Consider the following 26,808-nt stretch of genomic DNA (forward strand, 5'->3'; position numbering starts at 1 on the left):
TGTGTGAACCTCCCCCCCCTGTGCGACCCTCCTCCTCCCCTCTGCTGATCCTCCTCCCCGTGCTGATCCTCCTCCTCCCCTGTGCTGATCCTCCTCCCCCTGTGCTGACCCTCCTCCTCCCCTGTGCTGATCCTCCTCCCCCTGTGCTGACCCTCCTCCTCCCCTGTGTGAACCTCCTCCCCCCCTGTTCGACCCCCCCCCCCCCCCCTGTGTGACCCTCCTCCTCCCCGTGCTGATCCTCCTCCTTCCCTGTGTGATCCTCCTCCTTCCCTGTGTGATCCTCCTCCTCCCCTGTGCTGACCCTCCTCCTCCTCCCCTGTGCTGATCCTCCTCCCCCTGTGCTGACCCTCCTCCTCCCTGTGCTGATCCTCCTCCCCCTGTGCTGACCCTCCTCCTCCCCTGTGTGACCCTCCTGCCCCCCCTGTGCGACCCTCCTCCCCCCCTGTGCGACCCTCCTCCCCCCCTGTGCGATCCTCCTCCCCCTGTGCTGATCCTCCTCCTTCCCTGTGCTGATCCTCCTCCTCCCCTGTGTGATCCTCCTCCTCCCCTGTGCTGGCCCTCCTCCTCCTCCCCTGTGCTGATCCTCCTCCACTGTGACCCTCCTCCCCTGTGCTGATCCTCCTCTTCTCCTGTGCTGATCCTCCTCCTTGCCTGTGCTGACCCTCCTCCTCCTCCCCTGTGCTGATCCTCCTCCTCCCTTGTGCTGATCCTCCTCCTCCCCTGTGCTGATCCTCCTCCCCCTGTGCTGACCCTCCTCCTCCCCTGTGCTGATCCTCCTCCTGTGCTGACTCTCCTCCTCCCCTGTGTGAACCTCCTCCCCCCTGTTCGACCCTCCTCCCCCCCCCTGTGTGACCCTCCTCCTCCCCTGTGCTGATCCTCCTCCTCCCCTGTGTGATCCTCCTCCTCCCCTGTGCTGACCCTCCTCCTCCTCCCCTGTGCTGATCCTCCTCCCCCTGTGCTGACCCTCCTCCTCCCCTGTGCTGACCCTCCTCCTCCCCTGTGTGACCCTCCTCCCCCCCCTGTGCGACCCTCCTCCCCCCCTGTGCGACCCTCCTCCCCCCCTGTGCGACCTTCCTCCCCCCCCTGTGTGATCCTCCTCCTCCCCTGTGCTGATCCTCCTCCTCCCTTGTGCTGATCCTCCTCCTTCCTGCTGCTGACCCTCCTCCTCCCCTCTGCTGACCCTCCTCCTCCCCTCCTCCTCCCCTCTGCTGACCCTCCTCCTCCCCTCTGCTGACCCTCCTCCTCCCCTCTGCTGATCCTCCTCCCCGTGCTGATCCTCCTCCTCCCCTGTGCTGATCCTCCTCCCCCTGTGCTGACCCTCCTCCTCCCCTGTGCTGATCCTCCTCCCCCTGTGCTGACCCTCCTCCTCCCCTGTGTGAACCTCCTCCCCCCTGTTCGACCCTCCTCCCCCCCCCTGTGTGACCCTCCTCCTCCCCTGTGCTGATCCTCCTCCTTCCCTGTGTGATCCTCCTCCTTCCCTGTGTGATCCTCCTCCTCCCCTGTGCTGACCCTCCTCCTCCTCCCCTGTGCTGATCCTCCTCCCCCTGTGCTGACCCTCCTCCTCCCCTGTGCTGATCCTCCTCCCCCTGTGCTGACCCTCCTCCTCCCCTGTGTGACCCTCCTCCCCCCCCCTGTGCGACCCTCCTCCCCCCCTGTGCGACCCTCCTCCCCCCGCTGTGCGATCCTCCTCCCCCTGTGCTGATCCTCCTCCTTCCCTGTGCTGATCCTCCTCCTCCCCTGTGTGATCCTCCTCCTCCCCTGTGCTGGCCCTCCTCCTCCTCCCCTGTGCTGATCCTCCTCCACTGTGACCCTCCTCCCCTGTGCTGATCCTCCTCTTCTCCTGTGCTGATCCTCCTCCTTGCCTGTGCTGACCCTCCTCCTCCTCCCCTGTGCTGATCCTCCTCCTCCCTTGTGCTGATCCTCCTCCTCCCTTGTGCTGATCCTCCTCCTTCCCGCTGCTGACCCTCCTCCTCCCCTCTGCTGACCCTCCTCCTCCCCTCTGCTGATCCTCCTCCCCGTGCTGATCCTCCTCCTCCCCTGTGCTGATCCTCCTCCCCTGTGCTGACCCTCCTCCTCCCTGTGCTGATCCTCCTCCTGTGCTGACCCTCCTCCTCCCCCTGTGTGAACCTCCTCCCCCCTGTTCGACCCTCCTCCCCCCCTGTGTGACCCTCCTCCTCCCCTGTGCTGATCCTCCTCCTCCCTGTGTGATCCTCCTCCTCCCCTGTGCTGACCCTCCTCCTCTCCCCTGTGCTGATCCTCCTCCCCCTGTGCTGACCCTCCTCCTCCCCTGTGCTGACCCTCCTCCTCCCCTGTGCTGATCCCCCCCCTGTGCTGATCCTCCCCCTCCCCTGTGCTGATCCTCCTCCTCCTCCCCTGTGCTGATCCTCCTACTCCTCCCCTGTGCTGATCCTAGTCCCCTGTGCTGACCCTCCTCCTCCTCCCGTGTGACCCTCCTCCCCTGTGCTTATCCTCCTCCTCTCCTGTGCTGACCCTCCTCCTCCCTTATGTGATCCTCCTCCTCCCTTATGTGATCCTCCTCCTCCCGTGTGCTGATCCTCCTTCTCCCCTCTGCTGACCCTCCTCCTCCCCTGTGCTGATCCTCCTCCCCCTGTGCTGACCCTCCTCCTCCCCTGTGCTGATCCTCCTCCCCTGTGCTGACCCTCCTCCTCCCCTGTGTGAACCTCCCCCCCCTGTGCGACCCTCCTCCTCCCTGTGCTGATCCTCCTCCTTCCCTGTGTGATCCTCCTCCTCCCCTGTGCTGACCCTCCTCCTCCTCCCCTGTGCTGATCCTCTCCCCCTGTGCTGACCCTCCTCCTCCCCTGTGCTGATCCTCCTCCCCCTGTGCTGACCCTCCTCCTCCCCTGTGTGACCCTCCTCCCCCCCCGTGCGACCCTCCTCCCCCCCTGTGCGACCCTCCTCCCCCCCTGTGCGACCTTCCTCCCCCCCCTGTGTGATCCTCCTCCTCCCCTGTGCTGATCCTCCTCCTCCCTTGTGCTGATCCTCCTCCTTCCCGCTGCTGACCCTCCTCCTCCCCTCTGCTGACCCTCCTCCTCCCCTCTGCTGATCCTCCTCCCCGTGCTGATCCTCCTCCTCCCCTGTGCTGATCCTCCTCCCCCTGTGCTGACCCTCCTCCTCCCCTGTGCTGATCCTCCTCCTGTGCTGACCCTCCTCCTCCCCTGTGTGAACCTCCTCCCCCCTGTTCGACCCTCCTCCCCCCCCTGTGTGACCCTCCTCCTCCCCTGTGCTGATCCTCCTCCTCCCCTGTGTGATCCTCCTCCTCCCCTGTGCTGACCCTCCTCCTCCTCCCCTGTGCTGATCCTCCTCCCCCTGTGCTGACCCTCCTCCTCCCCTGTGCTGACCCTCCTCCTCCCCTGTGCTGATCCCCCCCCTGTGCTGATCCTCCCCCTCCCCTGTGCTGATCCTCCTCCTCCTCCCCTGTGCTGATCCTCCTACTCCTCCCCTGTGCTGATCCTAGTCCCTGTGCTGACCCTCCTCCTCCTCCGTGTGACCCTCCTCCCCTGTGCTTATCCTCCTCCTCTCCTGTGCTGACCCTCCTCCTCCCTTATGTGATCCTCCTCCTCCCTTATGTGATCCTCCTCCTCCCGTGTGCTGATCCTCCTTCTCCCCTCTGCTGACCCTCCTCCTCCCCTGTGCTGATCCTCCTCCCCCTGTGCTGACCCTCCTCCTCCCCTGTGCTGATCCTCCTCCCCTGTGCTGACCTCCTCCTCCCTGTGTGAACCTCCCCCCCCTGTGCGACCCTCCTCCTCCCCTGTGCTGATCCTCCTCCTTCCCTGTGTGATCCTCCTCCTCCCCTGTGCTGACCCTCCTCCTCCTCCCCTGTGCTGATCCTCCTCCCCCTGTGCTGACCCTCCTCCTCCCCTGTGCTGATCCTCCTCCCCCTGTGCTGACCCTCCTCCTCCCCTGTGTGACCCTCCTCCCCCCCCGTGCGACCCTCCTCCCCCCCTGTGCGACCCTCCTCCCCCCCTGTGCGACCTTCCTCCCCCCCCTGTGTGATCCTCCTCCTCCCCTGTGCTGATCCTCCTCCTCCCTTGTGCTGATCCTCCTCCTTCCTGCTGCTGACCCTCCTCCTCCCCTCTGCTGACCCTCCTCCTCCCCTCTGCTGATCCTCCTCCCCGTGCTGATCCTCCTCCTCCCCTGTGCTGATCCTCCTCCCCCTGTGCTGACCCTCCTCCTCCCCTGTGCTGATCCTCCTCCCCCTGTGCTGACCCTCCTCCTCCCCTGTGTGAACCTCCTCCCCCCCTGTTCGACCCCCCCCCCCCCCTGTGTGACCCTCCTCCTCCCCTGTGCTGATCCTCCTCCTTCCCTGTGTGATCCTCCTCCTTCCCTGTGTGATCCTCCTCCTCCCCTGTGCTGACCCTCCTCCTCCTCCCCTGTGCTGATCCTCCTCCCCCTGTGCTGACCCTCCTCCTCCCTGTGCTGATCCTCCTCCCCCTGTGCTGACCCTCCTCCTCCCCTGTGTGACCCTCCTGCCCCCCCTGTGCGACCCTCCTCCCCCCCTGTGCGACCCTCCTCCCCCCCTGTGCGATCCTCCTCCCCCTGTGCTGATCCTCCTCCTTCCCTGTGCTGATCCTCCTCCTCCCCTGTGTGATCCTCCTCCTCCCCTGTGCTGGCCCTCCTCCTCCTCCCCTGTGCTGATCCTCCTCCACTGTGACCCTCCTCCCCTGTGCTGATCCTCCTCTTCTCCTGTGCTGATCCTCCTCCTTGCCTGTGCTGACCCTCCTCCTCCTCCCCTGTGCTGATCCTCCTCCTCCCTTGTGCTGATCCTCCTCCTCCCCTGTGCTGATCCTCCTCCCCCTGTGCTGACCCTCCTCCTCCCCTGTGCTGATCCTCCTCCTGTGCTGACTCTCCTCCTCCCCTGTGTGAACCTCCTCCCCCCTGTTCGACCCTCCTCCCCCCCCCTGTGTGACCCTCCTCCTCCCCTGTGCTGATCCTCCTCCTCCCCTGTGTGATCCTCCTCCTCCCCTGTGCTGACCCTCCTCCTCCTCCCTGTGCTGATCCTCCTCCCCCTGTGCTGACCCTCCTCCTCCCCTGTGCTGACCCTCCTCCTCCCCTGTGTGACCCTCCTCCCCCCCCTGTGCGACCCTCCTCCCCCCCTGTGCGACCCTCCTCCCCCCCTGTGCGACCTTCCTCCCCCCCTGTGTGATCCTCCTCCTCCCCTGTGCTGATCCTCCTCCTCCCTTGTGCTGATCCTCCTCCTTCCTGCTGCTGACCCTCCTCCTCCCCTCTGCTGACCCTCCTCCTCCCCTCCTCCTCCCCTCTGCTGACCCTCCTCCTCCCTCTGCTGACCCTCCTCCTCCCCTCTGCTGATCCTCCTCCCCGTGCTGACCCTCCTCCTCCCCTGTGCTGATCCTCCTCCCCCTGTGCTGACCCTCCTCCTCCCCTGTGTGAACCTCCTCCCCCCTGTTCGACCCTCCTCCCCCCCCCTGTGTGACCCTCCTCCTCCCCTGTGCTGATCCTCCTCCTTCCCTGTGTGATCCTCCTCCTTCCCTGTGTGATCCTCCTCCTCCCCTGTGCTGACCCTCCTCCTCCTCCCCTGTGCTGATCCTCCTCCCCCTGTGCTGACCCTCCTCCTCCCCTGTGCTGATCCTCCTCCCCCTGTGCTGACCCTCCTCCTCCCCTGTGTGACCCTCCTCCCCCCCCTGTGCGACCCTCCTCCCCCCCTGTGCGACCCTCCTCCCCCCCCTGTGCGATCCTCCTCCCCCTGTGCTGATCCTCCTCCTTCCCTGTGCTGATCCTCCTCCTCCCCTGTGTGATCCTCCTCCTCCCCTGTGCTGGCCCTCCTCCTCCTCCTCCTGTGCTGATCCTCCTCCACTGTGACCCTCCTCCCCTGTGCTGATCCTCCTCTTCTCCTGTGCTGATCCTCCTCCTTGCCTGTGCTGACCCTCCTCCTCCTCCCCTGTGCTGATCCTCCTCCTCCCTTGTGCTGATCCTCCTCCTCCCTTGTGCTGATCCTCCTCCTTCCCGCTGCTGACCCTCCTCCTCCCCTCTGCTGACCCTCCTCCTCCCCTCTGCTGATCCTCCTCCCCGTGCTGATCCTCCTCCTCCCCTGTGCTGATCCTCCTCCCCCTGTGCTGACCCTCCTCCCTCCCCTGTGCTGATCCTCCTCCTGTGCTGACCCTCCTCCTCCCCTGTGTGAACCTCCTCCCCCCTGTTCGACCCTCCTCCCCCCCCTGTGTGACCCTCCTCCTCCCCTGTGCTGATCCTCCTCCTCCCCTGTGTGATCCTCCTCCTCCCCTGTGCTGACCCTCCTCCTCCTCCCCTGTGCTGATCCTCCTCCCCCTGTGCTGACCCTCCTCCTCCCCTGTGCTGACCCTCCTCCTCCCCTGTGCTGATCCCCCCCCTGTGCTGATCCTCCCCCTCCCCTGTGCTGATCCTCCTCCTCCTCCCCTGTGCTGATCCTCCTACTCCTCCCCTGTGCTGATCCTAGTCCCCTGTGCTGACCCCTCCTCCTCCTCCCGTGTGACCCTCCTCCCTGTGCTTATCCTCCTCCTCTCCTGTGCTGACCCTCCTCCTCCCTTATGTGATCCTCCTCCTCCCTTATGTGATCCTCCTCCTCCCGTGTGCTGATCCTCCTTCTCCCCTCTGCTGACCCTCCTCCTCCCCTGTGCTGATCCTCCTCCCCCTGTGCTGACCCTCCTCCTCCCCTGTGTGACCCTCCTCCCCCCTTGTGTGACCCTCCTCCCCCCCCCATTAGCAGCAATGAGATCACTAACATCACCTTGTCACCACTATGAAGGGTTAATTTAATAAAACCAGGTGGGATAATAAAACTCAGGTACAATTCACCCATTTTAGTTAGAAGGGGTCCTTAATTTTAGCAGTAACCAAAACCAAATAGTTATTGTATCTGTGTGCAGGGGAATTGATGACCTCAGAACGTTGTTTATGAATGATGTCATAATGGATCCGCTCATTTATAGTGGGTGTCCTCTTATTGGGGACCTTCAGTTTTCAGGGCCTGGGTACAACTGCACTTCCGATATTTGTGTATCCCAACCCGGGTGCCCACAGCTGTCACAAAACTACAATTCCCAGCATGCCCGGACAGCCAAAAGCTTTGTTTGCAGCAGCTGGAGGCACACTGGTTGGAAACACCCCCTATAGTTCCATCCTGACACTTTGGTATTTCTATGGGACTGAAGTTAGGAACCTGACTATATGCAAATAGTTCCAGGGGGACCTGTCACAATGGGAAAGCAGGATTTTATTCATCTAAACCTCTGCTTATTCTGAGCTTAGGAGTCCAGTGGGCGGTCCTGATTAGGGACTGACGGCACATATGTAAAAGGAAGGCTGTCAATCACTGAGTAGAACTGTGGATTAATCGACCCTTTTTGTAACCCTAAAAATGCCTTTAATGGTGTTTAAGACAAGGTTGCGGTCGTCCCCTGTAGTCACAAGTTAATGGTCATCTGGTGATTGTTTTAGGGTTTGAGAACTTTTCATACGTGTTCCATCCAGCTGCTCTTCTTTCTTTTTCTAGTTTGGTAATATCACTCTGGAGATGTGGTCTACAGACATGGACGCACTCCTAAGTAAAGCCCTTTAAGGTGGATTGGTTCTGGTAATGTCCTGCGCTCCGCACTTCTGCTGCCTTCACCCATTGCCTGGCTGCATCGCTTGCTTATGTTTAAGTCTTTTTCAATGAATTTTCTTGTAACTTTATGAATATTTCTCAAAACACATTTCCCACCGAGACTTTAAACAAAACCGGAGGGATCTTTTAGAGTTACTGTAATATATATTGTTACTTTGACTTTTATGCTTAAAGAGGTGCTCTGCCAAAATTTAATTTTAGGGAAATTTGATTTCTAACAGTCTGGTAAATGAATGAGTTTCCATCTCTGTACAGGGGTCCTCACATATCTGCTCTGACTGTGGATTTGTGAGGGTCCTGGGGAATGGACTCTTATTTTATGGCCTATATCAATAAATCCAAGGAAACCTCTTTAACCACCATATATGGGGCCCTAATTGCCATCATTGTTGGGGTCATTAATGCCTTTTGTCTGACATCAGCTCTTCTAGTTGAGACATAATGACATCTTGAACATGGTCAGAATAAAGAATTGTCCTGTTTTGGGCAGCAGTAATCACATTCAGGGCTAACATCTCATCTCAATCCCCCCCCCCCAGCAGTAATCACATGCAGGGTTTACATCTCACCCCCTCCCCAGCAGTAATCACAATCAGGGCTCACATCTCATCCCCCCCCACCAGTAATCACATTCAGGGCTCACATCTCATCTCATCCCCCCCCCCCCCCCAGCAGTAATCACACTCAGGGCTCACATCTCATCTCATCCCCAGCAGTAATCATATTCAGGGGCTCACATCTCATCCCCCCCCCCAGCAGTAATCACATTCAAGGTTTACATTTCATCCCCCCCAGCAGTAATCACATTCAAGGCTAACATCTCATCTCAACCCATGTCCCCCCCCCAATCAGTAATCACATTCAGGGCTCACATCTCATCCCCTCCCCCCCAGCAGTAATTACATTCAGGGTTTACATCTAACTCCCCCCCCCCCCCCCCCCACCAGCAGAAATCACATTCAGGGCTTACACCTCATCTCATCCCCCAGCAGTAATGAAATTCAGGGTTTACATTTCCTCCCCCCCCCCCCACCAACAGTAATCACATTCAGGGCTCGCATCTCATCTCACCCCCCCATCAGTAATCACATTCAGGGCTCACATGTCATCCCCCCCCCCCCCCCAGCAGTAATCACATTCAGGTTTACATCTCATCTCACCCCCCCCCCCCCCCAGCAGTAATCACATTCAGGGCTCACATCTCACCCCCCCCCCCCTCCAGCAGTAGTCACATTTGGGGATCAGAACTCATCCCTTCCAGCAATAATAACTTTCTGGCATTGCATATACACCCTATAATTAACCCCCCCCCCCCCAACAGATATACTCCCATATAAACGTATCTGCTCATGTAGCAAAAAAAAACAAAACACAGGTTCCCCACAAGCAGTAACCTTCTCATGTATATGTTCAAGCAGCATTAAACAAAGCATTTGTCATCCAACCAAGGTTGATTTCAAAGGTTCCATCCTGGAAGGAACTGTTTTGCGATACTTCTGACAGACGTACCTAGCATGTGGCATGTCTGCTAGAATGCAAGTTCAATCATTTTTTTTCTAGCCACCATGTGGACTGTGGGAATTCTGCAGCACCCCAGGAGGACCCAATGACAGGTCACTATACACATTGAGGGGCTCTTACACAAGCCTTTTATGATACGTGTCAGGAGTAGATCGTAATTGTATAAATGAAAGATTCTGCTTCTCTTGTTTTTTTATCTACTCCCAATTTTGGCTTAAACATCTGCATCAAACTATAGAAGTAATATTAGCAAATTGTTATTTAAGCGTGGATAACATTTATCTTAATATTTAAGCGTGGATAACATTTATCTTAATATTTAAGCGTGGATAACATTTATCTTAATATTTAAGCGTGGATAACATTTATCTTAATATTTAAGCGTGGATAACATTTATCTTAATATTTAAGCGTGGATAACATTTATCTTAATATTTAAGCGTGGATAACATTTATCTTAATATTTAAGCGTGGATAACATTTATCTTAATATTTAAGCGTGGATAACATTTATCTTAATATTTAAGCGTGGATAACATTTATCTTAATATTTAAGCGTGGATAACATTTAACTAACAGACGTAACAATCCACCTTGACTGATCAATTTACTGACAGATCACCCGTGATCAGGACGGGTAACAGCAAATGTCACCTGAAAAGGTCCATATATGCTGCAACTTCTCACCAAATATGGGGCCTTACAAGCCACAGCACCCAGCTTTCCTGGAATCCATAGCAGAAAATCTGCCTAGGGGGCCATTCACAGCCATCATGCTTGAGAATCTGATAAAGCGGAATGCTGACATTCACCATGGTGTACTCCTGGTAGGCCCATTGGCTTTAATGGGACGAGTGTAGTCTACTGGTGACTGCATTTGGTCCGTTTCCAAACATATTCTGAGACTGACCATTCAAGAACTGGTATTCCCACTGGAGAAGAGCCCAAAGGTGTTATGAAGGGTTAGAAAATATGAACAAGAAATACACCATCTTTATTTCAAATTTCAACCGGCTCCATTAACTAGAATGACCTGTAAGGACCTGGACCTGTTAGTCCTTCTGTTGGATAGAACTTGAACTTGCTTGTAATTTCCTGCGTGGTTCTGGACAGTCCTTGTATAGTTATATATAGTTCTTATGTTTGCTTGTGCCACTTTTAAAGCTGCCATCTGCACAGTTTTCAGACCCATGCTACATGTTATCACCAGCTGAACGTTTTCTTGGCCTTCGATTTCCTCTGTTTTCGGTTTTGTTACATCAGTCATTGATGTCTTCTCTTTTTTGCTTAGGTGTATTACCCGAACCTGGGCTGGATGTGCGTTGATGCCACAGATCCACAGAAAGGCAACTGGCTGCGGTATGTGAACTGGGCGCGCTCAGCAAAGGAGCAAAACCTCTGCCCCCTGGAGATTAACAGAGCTATATACTATAAAACCCTCAAGGTAGGATTTGTTAGCAGGACTGGGTCTTAAACTGCATTATCAATTCTTTTTGGCTCGGCTGGCCTCCATGGCCTCCCCTCTCTAGAGCAAAGACCAAAAACATTTAAGTTTAGGGTTTTAGGGGGTGACAGCCTGTTGATTCCACCATATCACAACTGAAAGCAATTATGTAGAGTAATGGTAGGGATCATTTGGCCCACGGGCCGTATATGTCCTGCCGCATTATTTTATCAGGTCCGCCAGTTGTTCCTAACCGGATCGTCACGAGAACCCACCAGAAATGGCAAAAAAATACACCATCTCCTGTGAGGTCTCCCACAGCTCCATCGGCAGACATTGCTCTATAACCATTTCCCAACCGGGAGCCAGATGAGGACCCAGGGAGAGCTGCGAACACAACCTGAGCGCCTGAGACTGTGACTTTGGGTCCTCGCCTCAGCCGGTTATTCTCTACCCCCCTGCCGTACTCCATGAGGAGGATATTCATAACTGTGTACGTTGGTTTTCTGCACGGTTCACGTCAAAACTGCTAAAGTGGGCCTGTCAACGTAATTTGAGAATTTACTACCGTGTTTCCCCGAAAATACACCCTACCCCAAAAATAGGCCCTAGCTGGCTGCAATCTAAACCCTACCCCGAAAATAAGACCTAGACCAGTGGTCTCCAACCTGCGGGCATCCAGATGTTGCAAATGTTTGCAACATCTGGAGGTCCGCAGGTTGAAGACCACTGACCTAGACAATGCCCGGGCTGCAAATATTAAAAAACAAACTTTAAATTACCTTCGTCCTCCGTTCCCCCGCTGCTAAGGAACCAACCTCACTGTCCTCAGTCCTGGGGATGGGAACGTCACAGAGCCTTCAGCCTATCACCGGCCGCAGCGATGTCCCGCCTCGGCCGATGATAGGCTGAGCCCACTGTGATGTAAGAAGCAGGCCGGCTCATTACATCAGCCTATCATCGGTAGAGGCGGGACATCGCTGCGGCCGGTCCTATTTTCGGAGAAACGCGGTATGTATTTTCAAGGGCTGTGTAGACAATTTACTTGAAAAATATCATGTAAATTTTTTTGCACTAAATGTTATGTTAAAAGCGTAGACAAACAATGTATAGCTGTATATAACTATTAATAGCAGTTTAACCCCTTAAAGGGGTATTCCAGGCCAAAACTTTTTTTTATATAGATCAACTGGCTCCGGAAAGTTAAACAGATTTGTAAATTACTTCTATTAAAAAATCTTAATCCTTCCAATAGTTATTAGTTATTAGTTATTAGCTAAGATTTTTTAATAGAAGTAATTTACAAATCTGTTTAACTTTCCGGAGCCAGTTGATCTATATAAAAAAAGGTTTTGCCTGGAATACCCCTTTAATTACTCATAACATTTTGCCCTTAATGACCAATTTTTTTTATTTTTTATTAATTGTAGAATATTCTTTTTTGGAGTACTCATTCTCAAAGTCTTAAAGCTTTTATTTTGTCACCTGCACACCCATATAATTTTTTTAACCCCTCAAGGACCAAGCCCATTTTGACTTTTCAGACCAGGCTATTTTTATTTTTGCATTTTCGTATTTTCTTCCCCTAGCTTGCCCTGCCTGTTTTTCCCCGGGTTTGCAATTTTGGCTCATAGCTCGGCAAAAGTGGCACAGAATAGTAACTATTTGGCGTGGAAAATCAAAAAAGTGGCGCGGGAATTTTTTAACAATATATTTTTAAAAAAAGGGGGTGGGGTCTTTGAGAATCCTAAGTAAATTAATAATTCATGTAAAAGAAAAAATGTGCAGAATATTCCTACCCATGTCTTTTCTTCTGTCTAGATAAAACTCTCTGGTTATTTGTCAGAAAATAATCTGTAGATCTGAATAACAGAGAAACAATTATTTATTATACATCCAATATTCTAGAAGTCTAATACCCAACAATTATTTGTTATACATCCAATATTCTAGAAGTCTAATACCCAACAATTATTTGTTATACATCCAATATTCTAGAAATCTAATACCCAACAATTATTTGTTATACATCCAATATTCTATAATACCCAACAATTATTTATTATACATCCAATATTCTATAATACCCAACAATTATTTATTATACATCCAATATTCTAGAAGTCTAATACCCAACAATTATTTATTATACATCCAATATTCTATAATACCCAACAATTATTTATTATACATCCAATATTCTATAATACCCAACAATTATTTGTTATACATCCAATATTCTAGAAGTCTAATACCCAACAATTATTTATTATACATCCAATATTCTATAATACCCAACAATTATTTAGTATACATCCAATATTCTAGAAATCTAATACCCAACAATTATTTATTATATATCCAATATTCTAGAAGTCTAATACCCAACAATTATTTATTATACATCCAATATTCTATAATACCCAACAATTATTTAGTATACATCCAATATTCTAGAAATCTAATACCCAACAATTATTTATTATACATCCAATATTCTAGAAGTCTAATACCCAACAATTATTTGTTATACATCCAATATTCTAGAAGTCTAATACCCAACAATTATTTGTTATACATCCAATATTCTATAATACCCAACAATTATTTATTATACATCCAATATTCTATAATACCCAACAATTATTTATTGTACATCCAATATTCTAGAAGTCTAATACCCAACAATTATTTATTATATATCCAATATTCTAGAAGTCTAATACCCAACAATTATTTGTTATACATCCAATATTCTAGAAATCTAATACCCAACAATTATTTGTTATACATCCAATATTCTAGAAGTCTAATACCAAACAATTATTTATTATACATCCAATATTCTAGAAGTCTAATACCCAACAATTATTTATTATATATACAATATTCTAGAAGTCTAATACCCAACAATTATTTGTTATACATCCAATATTCTAGAAATCTAATACCCAACAATTATTTGTTATACATCCAATATTCTAGAAGTCTAATACCCAACAATTATTTATTATACATCCAATATTCTATAATACGGTACCCAACAATTATTTATTATACATCCAATATTCTAGAAGTCTAATACCCAACAATTATTTATTATACATCCAATATTCTAGAAGTCTAATACCCAACAATTATTTATTATATATACAATATTCTAGAAGTCTAATACCCAACAATTATTTGTTATACATCCAATATTCTAGAAATCTAATACCCAACAATTATTTGTTATACATCCAATATTCTAGAAGTCTAATACCCAACAATTATTTATTATACATCCAATATTCTATAATACGGTACCCAACAATTATTTATTATACATCCAATATTCTAGAAGTCTAATACCCAACAATTATTTATTATACATCCAATATTCTATAATACCCAACAATTATTTATTATACATCCAATATTCTAGAAATCTAATACCCAACAATTATCTATTATACATCCAATATTCTAGAAGTCTAATACCCAACAATTATCTATTATACATCCAATATTCTAGAAGTCTAATACCCAACAATTATTTATTATATATCCAATATTCTAGAAGTCTAATACCCAACAATTATTTGTTATACATCCAATATTCTAGAAATCTAATACCCAACAATTATTGGTTATACATCCAATATTATAGAAGTCTCATCATTATTTCTAGCACAGAACTTCTGTTTTGTGTGCAATATTTTTCTATAACATCTGATAATCTGGAATATTTTGAGGACAGACTCCGGCTACTTCTATGTCTTTTTTTGCTTGGGAAGGATGGGGTAACGTTTCACCTTGAGGAGATCACCAAAATGCATATTAAGTCTTATAAGCCATGCAATGCTGATTGGGAATAGATATGCAAATTATCCTCCCCCAGAAGGAGGAGATCTACCTACTGGTGCCACCTACTGGAAGCAGCGGCCCTGAAAATCAACACCTGGCCCTACTCAAGGAGAAACCTTAACCCTAGTCCCACAACAAAGGCCTTTCAGCCTGCCAGCCCCCTGCTCTGTACTGACGAGGGGAAAGAACAGCCGTCTGCAGATGGGGAACTCTTCCTTTTGAGGTTCTGGTTTCATGGCTCCATGGCTCTTAAATGTATCCAGCAACAGAACAGAGCTAATTTCTTTAAAAGACAGCACCACCCCTGTGCTCAGGTAGTGTGTGGTATTACACATTGTCTCCATTTACTTCCATAGAACTGAGCTACAATACCTCACACATTTTTGTAATGCTGAATAACACACTGTACAGTGGGCACTATACGTTGTTATAGGATCAGTTATTCTCCTTTTTTTCTTGTCTTATTGGGCAACTATGAATATCTGAATTCATAAGTTTATTATTGTATGAAATGTAGATATTCTTCTTACCAAATTGTCAAAGCCCTAGAGTTGCTGGTAGCTGAGATATGGGGGGGGGGGGGGGTTTAAATAGTGAGGTCCTGGGGGGGGATATAGTGAGGTCCTGAGGTGGAGTATATCATGGTGTCCGCCAGGTTAGGTGACAATGGACGGGGGGGGGGGGGGGGATATCGTGAGGTACTGGGAGGGATATAGTGAGGTCCTGAGGGGATATAGTGAGGTCCTGGGGGGATATAGTGAGGTCCTGGGGGGAGGGGATATAGTGAGGTCCTGGGGGGATATAGTGAGGTCCTGGGGGGAGGGGATATAGGGAGGTACTGAGGGGACATATATCATGGTGTCAGCCGGGTTAGGTGACAATGGAGGGGGGGGGATATAGTGAGGTCCTGGGGGGATATAGTGAGGTCCTGAGGCAAAGTATATCATGGTGTCAGCCGGGTGAGGTGACAATGGCCGGGGGGGGGGGGGGGGGGGGTTATATAGTGAGGTCCTGGGGGGATATAGTAAGGTCCTGAGGTGGACTATATCATGATGTCCACCGGGTTAGGTGACAACGGACGGGGGCGGGGGGGATATAGTGAGGTCCTGGGGGGATATAGTGAGGTCTTGGAGGGATCTAGTGAGGTCCTGGGGGGATCTAGTGAGGTACTGGGGGGACATATATCATGGTGTCAACCGGGTTAGGTGACAATGGCTGAGGGGGGGGGGGGTATATAGTGAGGTCCTGGGGGGAATATAGTGAGGTCCTGAGGTGGAGTATATCATGGTGTCAGCCGGGTTAGGTGACAACGGCTGGGGGGGATATAGTGAAGTCCTGGGGGGGGGGGGGATATAGTGAGGTCCTGGGGGGGGGGATATAGTGAGGTCCTGGGGGGGGATATAGTGAGGTACTGGGGGGGGATATAGTGAGGTCCTGGGGGGATATAGTGAGGTACTGGGGGGGATATAGTGAGGTCCTGGGGGGGATATAGCGAGGTCCTGGGGGGATATAGTGAGGTCCTGGGGGGATATAGTGAGGTCCTAAGGTGGAGTATATCATGGTGTCAGCCGGGTTAGGTGACATTGGTCGGGGGGGGGGGGGATATAGTGAGGTCCTGGGGGGAGGGGATATAGTGAGGTACTGGGGGGACATATATCATGGTGTCAGCCGGGTTATATGACAATGGCTGGGGGGGGGGGGGTATATAGTGAGGTCCTTGGGGGATATAGTGAGGTCCTGAGGTGGAGTATATCATGGTGTCCGCCGGGTTAGGTGACAATGGACAGGGGGGGGGGGTTTAGTGAGGTTCTGGGGGGGATATAGTTAGGTCCTGGGGGGATATAGTGAGGTACTGGGGGGACATATATCATGGTGTCAGCAGCGTTAGGTGACAATGGCCGGGGGGGTATATAGTGAGGTCCTGGGGGGGATATAGTGAGGTACTGGGGGGGATATAGTGAGGTCCTGGGGGGATATATTGAGGTCCTGAGGTGGAGTATATCATGGTGTCAGCCGGGTTAGGGGACAATGGACGGGGGGGGGGGGGGGTATATAGTGAGGTCCTGGGGGGACATATATCATGGTGTCAGCCGGGTTAGGTGACAATGGCCGGGGGGGGGGGGGTATATAGTGAGGTCCTGGGGGGATATAGTGAGGTACTGGGGGGGATATAGTGAGGTCCTGGGGGGATATAGTTAGGTCCTGGGGGGATATAGTGAGGTACTGGGGGTATAGTGAGGTCCTGAGGGGTATAGTGAGGTACTGGGGCAGTATAGTGAGGTCCTGTGGGGTATAGTGAGGTACTGGGGGGGATATAGTGAGGTACTGGGGGGTATAGTGAGGTACTGGGGGGTAGAGTGATGTACTGGGGGGTATAGTGAGGTCCTGGGGGGGTATAGTGAGGTCATGGGGGTATAGTGAGGTCCTGGGGGGTATAGTGAGGTACTGGGGGTATAATGAGGTCCTGGGGGGTATAGTGAGATCCTGAGGGGTATAGTGAGGTACTGGGGGGGTATAGTGAGGTACTGGGGCAGTATAGTGAGGTCCTGGGGGGTATAGTGAGGTACTGGGGGGTATAGTGAGGTACTGGGGGGGTATAGTGAGGTACTGGGGGTATAGTGAGGTCCTGGGGGGTATAGTGAGGTCCTGGGGGGGTATAGTGAGGTACTGGGGGGGGGGGGGGGGAATAGTGAGGTACTGGGGGGGGAATAGTGAGGTACTGGGGGGGGAATAGTGAGGTACTGGGGGGTATAGTGAGGTACTGGGGGTATAGTGAGGTCCTGGGGGGGTATAGTGAGGTCCTGAGGCGTATAGTGAGGTCCTGAGGCGTATAGTGAGGTACTGGGGCAGTATAGTGAGGTACTGGAGCAGTATAGTGAGGTACTGGGGGGTATAGTGAGGTCCTGGGGGGTATAGTGAGGTCCTGAGGGGTATAGTGAGGTACTGGGGCAGTATAGTGAGGTACTGGGGTAGTATAGTGACGTACTGGGGGGTATAGTGAGGTCCTAGGGGGTATAATGAGGTACTGGGGGGTATAGTGAGGTCCTGGGGGGGTATAGTGAGGTCCTAGGGGGTATAATGAGGTACTGGGGGGTATAGTGAGGTGCTGGGGGGTATAGTGAGGTACTGGGGGGTATAATGAGGTCCTGGGGGGTATAGTGAGGTCCTGGGGGGTATAGTGAGGTACTGGGGGGGGGGGTATAGTGAGGTCCTAGGGGGTATAATGAGGTACTGGGGGGTATAGTGAGGTCCTGGGGGGTATAGTGAGGTCCTGAGGGGTATAGTGAGGTACTTGGGCAGTATAGTGAGGTACTGGGGGGTATAGTAAGGTCCTGAGGGGTATAGTGAGGTACTGGGGCAGTATAGTGAGGTACTGGGGGGTATAGTGAGGTCCTAGGGGGTATAATGAGGTACTGGGGGGTATAGTGAGGTCCTGGGGGTATAGTGAGGTGCTGGGGGGTATAGTGAGGTGCTGGGGGGTATAGTGAGGTACTGGGGGGTATAATGAGGTCCTGGGGGGTATAGTGAGGTCCTGGGGGGTATAGTGAGGTACTGGGGGGGTATAGTGAGGTCCTAGGGGGTATGAGGTCCTGGGGGGTATAGTGAGGTCCCGAGGGGTATAGTGAGGTACTTGGGCAGTATAGTGAGGTACTGGGGGGTATAGTAAGGCCCTGAGGGGTATAGTGAGGTACTGGGGCAGTATAGTGAGGTACTGGGGGGTATAGTGAGGTCCTAGGGGGTATAATGAGGTACTGGGGGGTATAGTGAGGTCCTGGGGGGTATAGTGAGGTCCTGGGGGGTATAGTGAGGTCCTGAGGGGTATAGTGAGGTACTTGGGCAGTATAGTGAGGTACTGGGGGTATAGTAAGGTCCTGAGGGGTATAGTGAGGTACTGGGGCAGTATAGTGAGGTACTGGGGGGTATAGTGAGGTCCTCGGGGGTATAATGAGGTACTGGGGGGTATAGTGAGGTCCTGGGGGGTATAGTGAGGTGCTGGGGGGTATAGTGAGGTCCTGGGGGGTATAGTGAGGTCCTGGGGGGTATAATGAGGTACTGGGGGGGGTATAGTGAGGTCCTAGGGGGTATAATGAGGTACTGGGGGGTATAGTGAGGTCCTAGGGGGTATAATGAGGTACTGGGTGGTATAGTGAGGTCCTAGGGGGTATAATGAGGTACTGGGGGGTATAGTGAGGTGCTGGGGGGTATAGTGAGGTACTGGGGGGTATAGTGAGGTCCTGGGGGGTATAGTGAGGTCCTGGGGGGTATAATGAGGTACTGGGGGGGTATAGTGAGGTCCTAGGGGGTATAATGAGGTACTGGGGGGTATAGTGAGGTCCTAGGGGGTATAATGAGGTACTAGGTGGTATAGTGAGGTCCTAGGGGGTATAATGAGGTACTGGGGGGTATAGTGAGGTGCTGGGGGGTATAGTGAGGTACTGGGGGGTATAGTGAGGTCCTGGGGGGTATAGTGAGGTCCTGGGGGGGTATAGTGAGGTCCTGGGGGGTTTAGTGAGGTACTGGGGGGTATAGTGAGGTCCTAGGGGGTATAATGAGGTCCTGGGGGGTATAGTGAGGTGCTGGGGGGTATAGTGAGGTACTGGGGGGTATAGTGAGGTCCTGGGGGGTATAGTGAGGCCCTGGGGGGTATAGTGAGGTCCTGGGGGGTATAGTGAGGTACTAGGGGGGTATAATGAGGTACTGGGGGGTATAGTGAGGTCCTAGGGGGTATAATGAGGTACTGGGGGGTATAGTGAGGTGCTGGGGGTTATAGTGAGTCCTTCAGTTCTGCCTTAGGTTGCTGTGTTCTCTTCCTGTCAGGCCAGTTAATATGTTACCCATAATTCCCGGCTTCTGGGGTAAAGTCCGTGCCTTCTCATTAGATTCCTGTATCTTCGCCGCCTTGTAGTATAAGATTTTTGCAGACGCTGTCACACACGTCTCCTGTGATCTCGATGCCAGTCACAGGCGGCAGCTCGCGACGTTGTATAAGCGCGGTCATTCTACAAGGTCGTTCTTTTTTCTGCTGTTGTAGAGGCCGGATCATTGCACTTGTGTTGCAGACAATCTTGTTTTATTTTTAGGTGTCTGTGTTGGAAATTGAAGGTTACCTGATGAGTATGTGGCCATATCAAGCATATGTAATAATGGTGCCCTATCCCTGTCCTAAAATCCTAAACCTCACAGTATACGACACATCCTGTTCTGATCACTCCTCAACAGTTTTATCATAGGAAGGATTGCAAAGAAAAGTGACCCCAGATAATACAGGATCCCGCCACTGACAGTAGGTGATGGACACAGAGCATGCCCACAGTACACTCCCATATCAGTCAGTAGGTGATGGGCACAGCCTTCCTTCTCCTGTTCTGTGAACTCAGCACAGGACACAGAGCATGCCCACAGTACTCTCCCATATCAGTCAGTAGATGATGGGCACAGCCTTCCTTCTGTACTGTGAACTCCTCGCAGGACACAGAGCATGCCCAGAGTACACTCCCATATCAGTCAGTAGGTGATGGGCACAGCCTTCCTTCTCCTGTTCTGTGAACTCAGCACAGGACACAGAGCATGCCCAGAGTACACTCCCATATCAGTCAGTAGGTGATGGGCACAGCCTTCCTTCTCCTGTTCTGTGAACTCAGCACAGGACACAGAGCATGCCCAGAGTACACTCCCATATCAGTCAGTAGGTGATGGGCACAGCCTTCCTTCTCCTGTACTGTGAACTCGGCACAGTCAGCAATGTCCTGAGCGTCACACCATTCTACAACAAAGTTACACTTCTATCTAATAGTGGTACCTCCAAATCTGTGCTCGCTGCATTCTCTCACCCTTCTTGTGTCAATGGCAGCTCTGGCAGGCAGTGGTAATCAGAGCGAACTTAAATGGCACGGAGGACAAATGTGTAGCATATGTTTACAGCAACTTCTCCAGCAGAATAGTGAGTACAGCTCTGGAGTATAATACAGGATATAACTCAGGATCAGTACAGGATAAGTAATGTAATGTATGTACACAGTGACCTCACCAGCAGAATAGTGAGTACAGCTCTGGGGTATTATACAGGATATAACTCAGGATCAGTACAGGATAAGTAATGTAATGTATGTACACAGTGACCTCACCAGCAGAATAGTGAGTGCAGCTCTGGAGTATAATACAGGATATAACTCAGGATCAGTACAGGATAAGTAATGTATGTACACAGTGACCTCACCAGCAGAATAGTGAGTACAGCTCTGGAGTATAATACAGGATATAACTCAGGATCAGTACAGGATAAGTAATGTAATGTATGTACACAGTGACCTCACCAGCAGAATAGTGAGTACAGCTCTGGAGTGTGAGCCAATCAGTTGTGGGTGTGGTTCTGCTTCAGCTGTGTGTCTGCTTTGCCTCCTGAGCTCCAGGGAATTACCACCTGTTCCACCTGGGGCCTGCTTCCTCCTCCCCAGGGAGGGAGTGGGTTTCCAGGCATGAATGAGGGAGGCGAGGCCCAGGCTTCTGCTCCTCAGAATAGGCCGCAGGGGAGCAGTAGAAGCCAGCAAGCGGCCGGAACATCGGAGGATTTGGGGGTGAGGCTTTCCACTAGGAGTCGCAGCAATGCTGCTCCAACTCCCCCCACAGAGGTGAGAAGCTCCAAGGCTGGATCCACCTCGGGAAAGCTGGGTTCATCAGGAAGAAGGCAGAGTGCTCACGGAGGTGAAGCTGACCTCAGTGAGGAAGGCTGGGGAGTGCTGAGGACCCGGGAGTCTATTTCCACCTATACCTCCCGGGTAAAAAGTCACCTCCGTGAGTATGAAGACGCCTGTAAGGCCATCAGGAGGCTCGGAGAGGAACTGCGCTGTGCCCGTGCCAGGGCTAAGGTAACTCCAAAAAAGAAAAAGACGGAGATCCAGGGGCAGATAAAGAGACTTATGGCTGAAATACAAGCTTTGGAGGAGAGGAGAGGAGAATTACTGGCGAAGAGTGGGCCATTTAAAGAAAAATTGGAAAATGGAGAACGATTCAAGGTAATGGAGGAAATGGAAAATAAAAGGTTGATGGGGCTGCAACCTGAGAGCCAGGTGGATGATGCGGAGGAGATGGAGGAAGAACAACAGCCAGATCCACCTGGTGGCCTGTGGCAACAGCAGCAGGCCCCGTACAGTGGGCCCCCTGCACAGCAACCAGCAGTATCACCTGCCGACTCAGGGGAAGACAGTGACAGCAGCTACCAGGGAGGGGCGCTAATGGCCCAGATCCACATGCTGGAATCCCCAGTGTGTCCTCAGAATCTGGTGTTTGGAGATGAGCTCCCAAATGAGGCACCTGGGGGTAAGAAGAAGAAGACCAAGCCAAAGCAGCAAGAAGTGGTGAGTTACATCTACACCCCCCTCCCTGTAAACCCTGAGTCGGCTGCAGGGTCAGCTCATTGTGCAAGCCCCGTTACCCAGGCCAGCCCGTGTTCTGTGGTGGACTCGGTGCAAAGGTGCGGGGAGAGTACAGATACTAAAAGGGCGCAGAGCTCCATGCCTGTTTGCAGTAGCAGGGATGGAGCAGAGAAGGCATCGGCCGCAAGGCCGTACAGTGAGGGCGGCCCAGCGGTGGGCATAGAGGCAGACTCCGGTGCTTTAGTTCGCTCCCCTGTGGTAGAGGGGGGTGACTCAGTGCCGGAGGTAGTCGTGGCTAAGGGAAAAATAGATTCTCCCAAAAGTAGAAAAAAACTTTTGTTTTGCATTGGCGCCGCTGATCCAGATCAGCGGCGCCCAGGAGCTGGACATTCTAGTACGGATGAGGCGGAGGGTACCGGTAAAAACAGGGCTGGGGCCGCTAATAAACAGGCTAGGCAGGCTTCCCGGTCCTTGTATAAGGGACCGGTGACCTGTCCTGTGGTGATGGCTCCAGCCCTGGTACCCAGTGATGCTGACAGTACAAAATCTGCACCAGAACGCACCGGTCCAGCCAGTATGAATGTGGAGGTTAATGTTGGAGTGACTGAGGGTGTGAATGAGGTGAATAATTCATATGTTACAAAAAATCTTTCTGGGGCTTTGAATGGTGGTTTGGGCTGTAGCACGGGTGGAGGTATGGGGGGCACATCAGCTAAAATAGGGGTCAATGGTTTGGGTATGGATTATGTGGAGGAGGGTGGTGAAGGGGCACAGATTAGTGGTGGGAATGTAGGGCCTGGTCCAGTTGCACCCCCAGCGGTGGCAGCACCCATCCGCAGCTACGCGAATGTCACCGCTGGGGGAAGGGGGGCAGCTTCCTCGTCCTCTGGCTCTGGGGAGAGCAGTTTGCAGCAGCGTCTCCTGGGGGCCTTAAGGAGAGGGGAGAGATCAATCAATGTAGAGGGTAGGGAGGTTGATCTATCCTTTTGGATAGAAAGACATGGTCTTTCAGCCTTCCGAGAGGAAAGAGGGGGGGATACTGTGTGGTCCCTCCCTACAGCCGGGCCAGGTGGTCTCCGAAGGAATGTGGTCCGGCTGAGGTGGAGAGGCAGTGATACATGTCCTCCAAGATCTAAAGTTGTTGAGCTTCTGCTGAAGTTGGGCTTTAAGGCAGCTGACATCTATGCCTTAATACATCCTTATGGTACCCCTGAGTTCGATATCAGCTTTGTTCGGCCGGAGGGGCTTGAGCTCTTCTGGTCGAATTATGAGTTGGTAAAGAATGAGCCCGGCTGGCGAGACTTTGCCATTCAGGCAGTGTCTCGCCAAAATAATGTCAAGAAGGTGACCGTTTTAACCCCTAACGAATCGCTTTCTTGTATTGACATCATGACGTGGCTAGGTCGGTATGGTGAGGTGGCGGAGGTCCCAAAAAAGAACAGGGATGAATATGGCTTCTGGTCAGGGGCCTGGACGTTTATGGTCAAGCTTAGGCGTTCAGGAAACACCGTTACCCATATACCATCTGCGACCTTCCTCGGAAGGGATCGTATCCAGATCTTCTACCAGGGTCAGCCGAAGCTCTGTCACAGATGTGGTGACCCCACACATTTTAGTGCCAATTGCACTGTGTAGAAGTGCACTCTGTGTGGGGAAATAGGCCATCTCGCTACATCTTGTGCAGAGATTAGGTGTCACCTGTGTGGTGACTTAGGTCACCCATTCAGTCGCTGCCCTCGTTCCTTTGTCAACGCGGTTGTTGCCCCGGTGGGAGTAAGCCGTGAGGTGGATTCTGCTGGGGGGATGGCTGTCGGGGATGAAGGGGTGCAGGGGCCAGGGAAGAAAAGTAAGCAGAAGACGCCTGCCCAACTGAGGCGTCTCGAGAAGCGTCAAAGGGACAGGGAGATTCAGGACTCACAGGAGCATCAACCAACTGGGGTGACTCCTGATCCTGTCCCTGCGGCCAGTCTTACTGCTGAGGCCCTGGGGGATAGTGAACTGGATGAGGAGATTGGGAAGATCCACAAAGAGGGGGATGCCGTCTCCTCACTGTCCTCCCATGGTGGGAGCGCGGATGAGGACAGTGGGGGATGGGCAGAAACAAAGCGGGGTACTCGGAAGAATAAGAAAAGGAGAGATGTAAGATCTTCTCCCACCCGCCAGATGCCAAAGGAAGGTACAACTGACCCCCCTCTGATTGGTCTCTCCAACCGGTTCCGAGCCCTCCGCGACATTTCCTCTTCGGAGGAGGGGGGGGGCTTGGGGGTGAGGTTCCGGATGTTGCGGTGGGGCTCACAGGAGACGCTGAGTCCTCTCTCCCTGGGGAATCTATGTCTTCAGGGGGGGAGACTGGCCCTGAGTCAGGGGACGAGGAAAATGTATATAAAGGGAAAATGGACACATCTATTTCACTTAAAAGGGGTAAACCATCATCTTATGAGGAGGGTGGTGGGGTGGATGGGAAGGATGGTGGGAAAAAGAAAGCTGTCTAACTCAATCACCCTTGATGGCGGCACCCTCTCCGTTGACTCTGGCATCCATTAATGTTGCCAGCATAAAGTCAGATACAGCTCGATTTGCGGCCTATGATTTTTTTGCCCATATTAATGCTGATATTTTATTTTTGCAAGAGACCAGGCTAACAGATATGTCATCTATCTACAAGGCTAAAAGAGAGTGGAGGAATGGGCCCTCCTACTGGTCTCTTGGGGCCGAGCCGTATAGCGGAGTGGCAGTCCTTTTTACCGCAGCGGTAGGATGCCGACGGGTTATCGAGTTAGAAATGGGGATGTGCCTGATCTTAGATGTCCTCATGAAGGGACAAGAACTTCGCCTTATTAACATCTACGGCCCACAGTCTAAGTGGGACCGGAAGTGTCTCTTTATGAGGATCAAGCCCTATCTTTTTACAAGTCGGCATTTGGTCTTTGGAGGGGATTTTAATGCTGTCACGAGGCCCCAAGACAGGGGAGGTGCCAGAGACAAGCTGACTTATGATAGCGTCGCCCTTAATAGCATAGCGAGTGAGGCTCGCCTGGTGGATGTCCACATCCGGCATACCCCAGGCCACGCGGGATTCACCTATCATAGGGGTAGTTGTAGGTCTAGGATAGATAGGTTTTTTTTAAAGGAGGAGGCTGTCTCTTCAGCAGTGTCTGTTGTTGAGGTGGAGTTCTCCGATCACTGTTTAATTTTGTTTTCTCTGAATGTCACACAGACCCCCCGGATGGGCAGAGGCTATTGGAAGCTGAATTCGTCTCTCTTGGAAGAAGCGGAGATAAGACAGTCCTTTGAGGATTTTCTTCAGAGCCAGGTACCATTGCTGGGCCTTTGTAGCAGTAAGTCAGAGTGGTGGGAGATCTTCAAGGAAAGGGTTGCGAGATTCTTCCGCCAGCTCTCGGGCCTCAGAAGCCTAAACAGGTACCGTTTGTACCAGGGCCTGAGGAAGAAACTTGAGAACCTTGTCTCGACTGGAGGTAGTCGTGACGATATCTCCAGTGTGAAGTCCTTGTTGATGAAGTGCCAGTATGACAGACACGCATCTTTGGTTTTTGAGAGGGATTACGGGAAGTACCGCTCGCCCGACCCTTACAGAAACTGCAAGATGTCAGTGAATAGTAAAATAGTCTCAGGACTGATTGATAGTACGCGATCCTTGAAAAGGTCCAGATCAGGGATCCTGGAGGTCGTCAGATCCTTCTACTCGCACCTCTTGGGAAGGAAGGATCTAGATCGAGATAAGGTATCAGCTTTCTTGGCTGAAACCGTCCCTGAACCAGGAGTAGACTCCTCTCTTGACGTTTTGACAGAGATGATCCGGGAAGAGGAAGTCAGGATGGCTATTGATGGGCTTGCCCTCAAGAAGTCACCCGGTCCGGATGGCTTAACATCTGAGTTCTATAAGACCTTTAAGGACACTTTGGTTCCCCTCTTGACTGGGGTTTTTAATGAGTGTCTATCCTCGGGCACTCTGCCAAAGTCAATGAGGAGGTCAGCGCTGATCATCCTGTCAAAGGGTAGAGACCCGTCCCACATTGAGAATTGGCGTCCCATAGCGCTTCTCAATGTGGACCGAAAGATTCTGGCAAAAGTGCTGTTTAACCGGCTGGTGGAGTTTGCACCCCGGCTCCTTTCGGGGGCTCAGCATTGCTCTGTTCGGGGCCGCAGTACATTTAGTGCTGTGCTCAGTGTCCGACAGGCTGTGGAGCAGGGTAGGGCTGGCCACTGGAAGGGGTACTTGCTGTCCTTGGATCAGGCAAAAGCGTTTGATCGGGTTAACCATGAGTACCTCTGGTCTGTCCTTCTGAGGTATGGCCTGCCAGTGGGTTTTGTTGATTGGCTTAAGACCTTGTACGCAGGGGCAGAGAGTTTCCCGCTTGTGAATGGTTGGATTGGCCGCTCTTTTGAGGTTGGGTCTGGCGTCCGTCAGGGTTGTCCTTTGAGCCCGTTGCTGTACGTGTTTGCAATTGATCCTTTCCTTAGGAGGATTGATTGTGGACCGTTGGCGGGGGTGAGAATGGACCTGGCGGTGCCGGATTTGGCTCTGAGGGCGGTAGCGTATGCTGATGATGTCACCGTGTTTGTCTCCTCACAAGAGGAAGGCCAATGGGTGATGTTAGAGGTGGACCGCTACTCGTAGGCATCCGGGTCCAAGATCAACCGGGATAAGTGCGAGAGTCTCTGGCTGGGAGGGGGAGATCCTGGTTTTGATCTCCCGGACACCCTTCCAGAGCCCCAGGAATCTGCAAAAGTTCTCGGCATCGAATTTGGCCAAGGGGATTACCCCAAACAAAACTGGGACAGCAGGCTTAAGATCGCCGCTCAGAAGGTGGATCAGTGGAAGGGTTGGTCTTTGACCCTCCGGGAAAGGGTTAACCTGATCAAAACATTCCTGCTCCCTTTATTGATATACCTGGGCAGTGTATGCATGTTGCCAGAACCTCTTTGGACCCTGGTCTACAGTGTGTTCTTCCAGATGTTATGGGGGAACAGACTGAACCTAG

General features: G+C 51.9%; 1 protein-coding gene across 1 annotated transcript in view; it reads left to right on the plus strand.

Moving 5' to 3' along the window:
* PRDM2 (PR/SET domain 2) overlaps nt 1–26,808 on the plus strand; it is a 169,026-nt gene that overhangs the window by 41,357 nt on the left and 100,861 nt on the right. Inside the window, exon 4 of the mRNA XM_056553416.1 lies at nt 10,431–10,583. Within this exon, the coding sequence (XP_056409391.1) occupies nt 10,431–10,583 (153 nt within the window). The remainder of the gene's footprint in view (nt 1–10,430; nt 10,584–26,808) is intronic.

The sequence above is a fragment of the Hyla sarda genome, unplaced genomic scaffold, assembly GCF_029499605.1.
Source record: "Hyla sarda isolate aHylSar1 unplaced genomic scaffold, aHylSar1.hap1 scaffold_301, whole genome shotgun sequence".
Taxonomy (NCBI): domain Eukaryota; kingdom Metazoa; phylum Chordata; class Amphibia; order Anura; family Hylidae; genus Hyla; species Hyla sarda.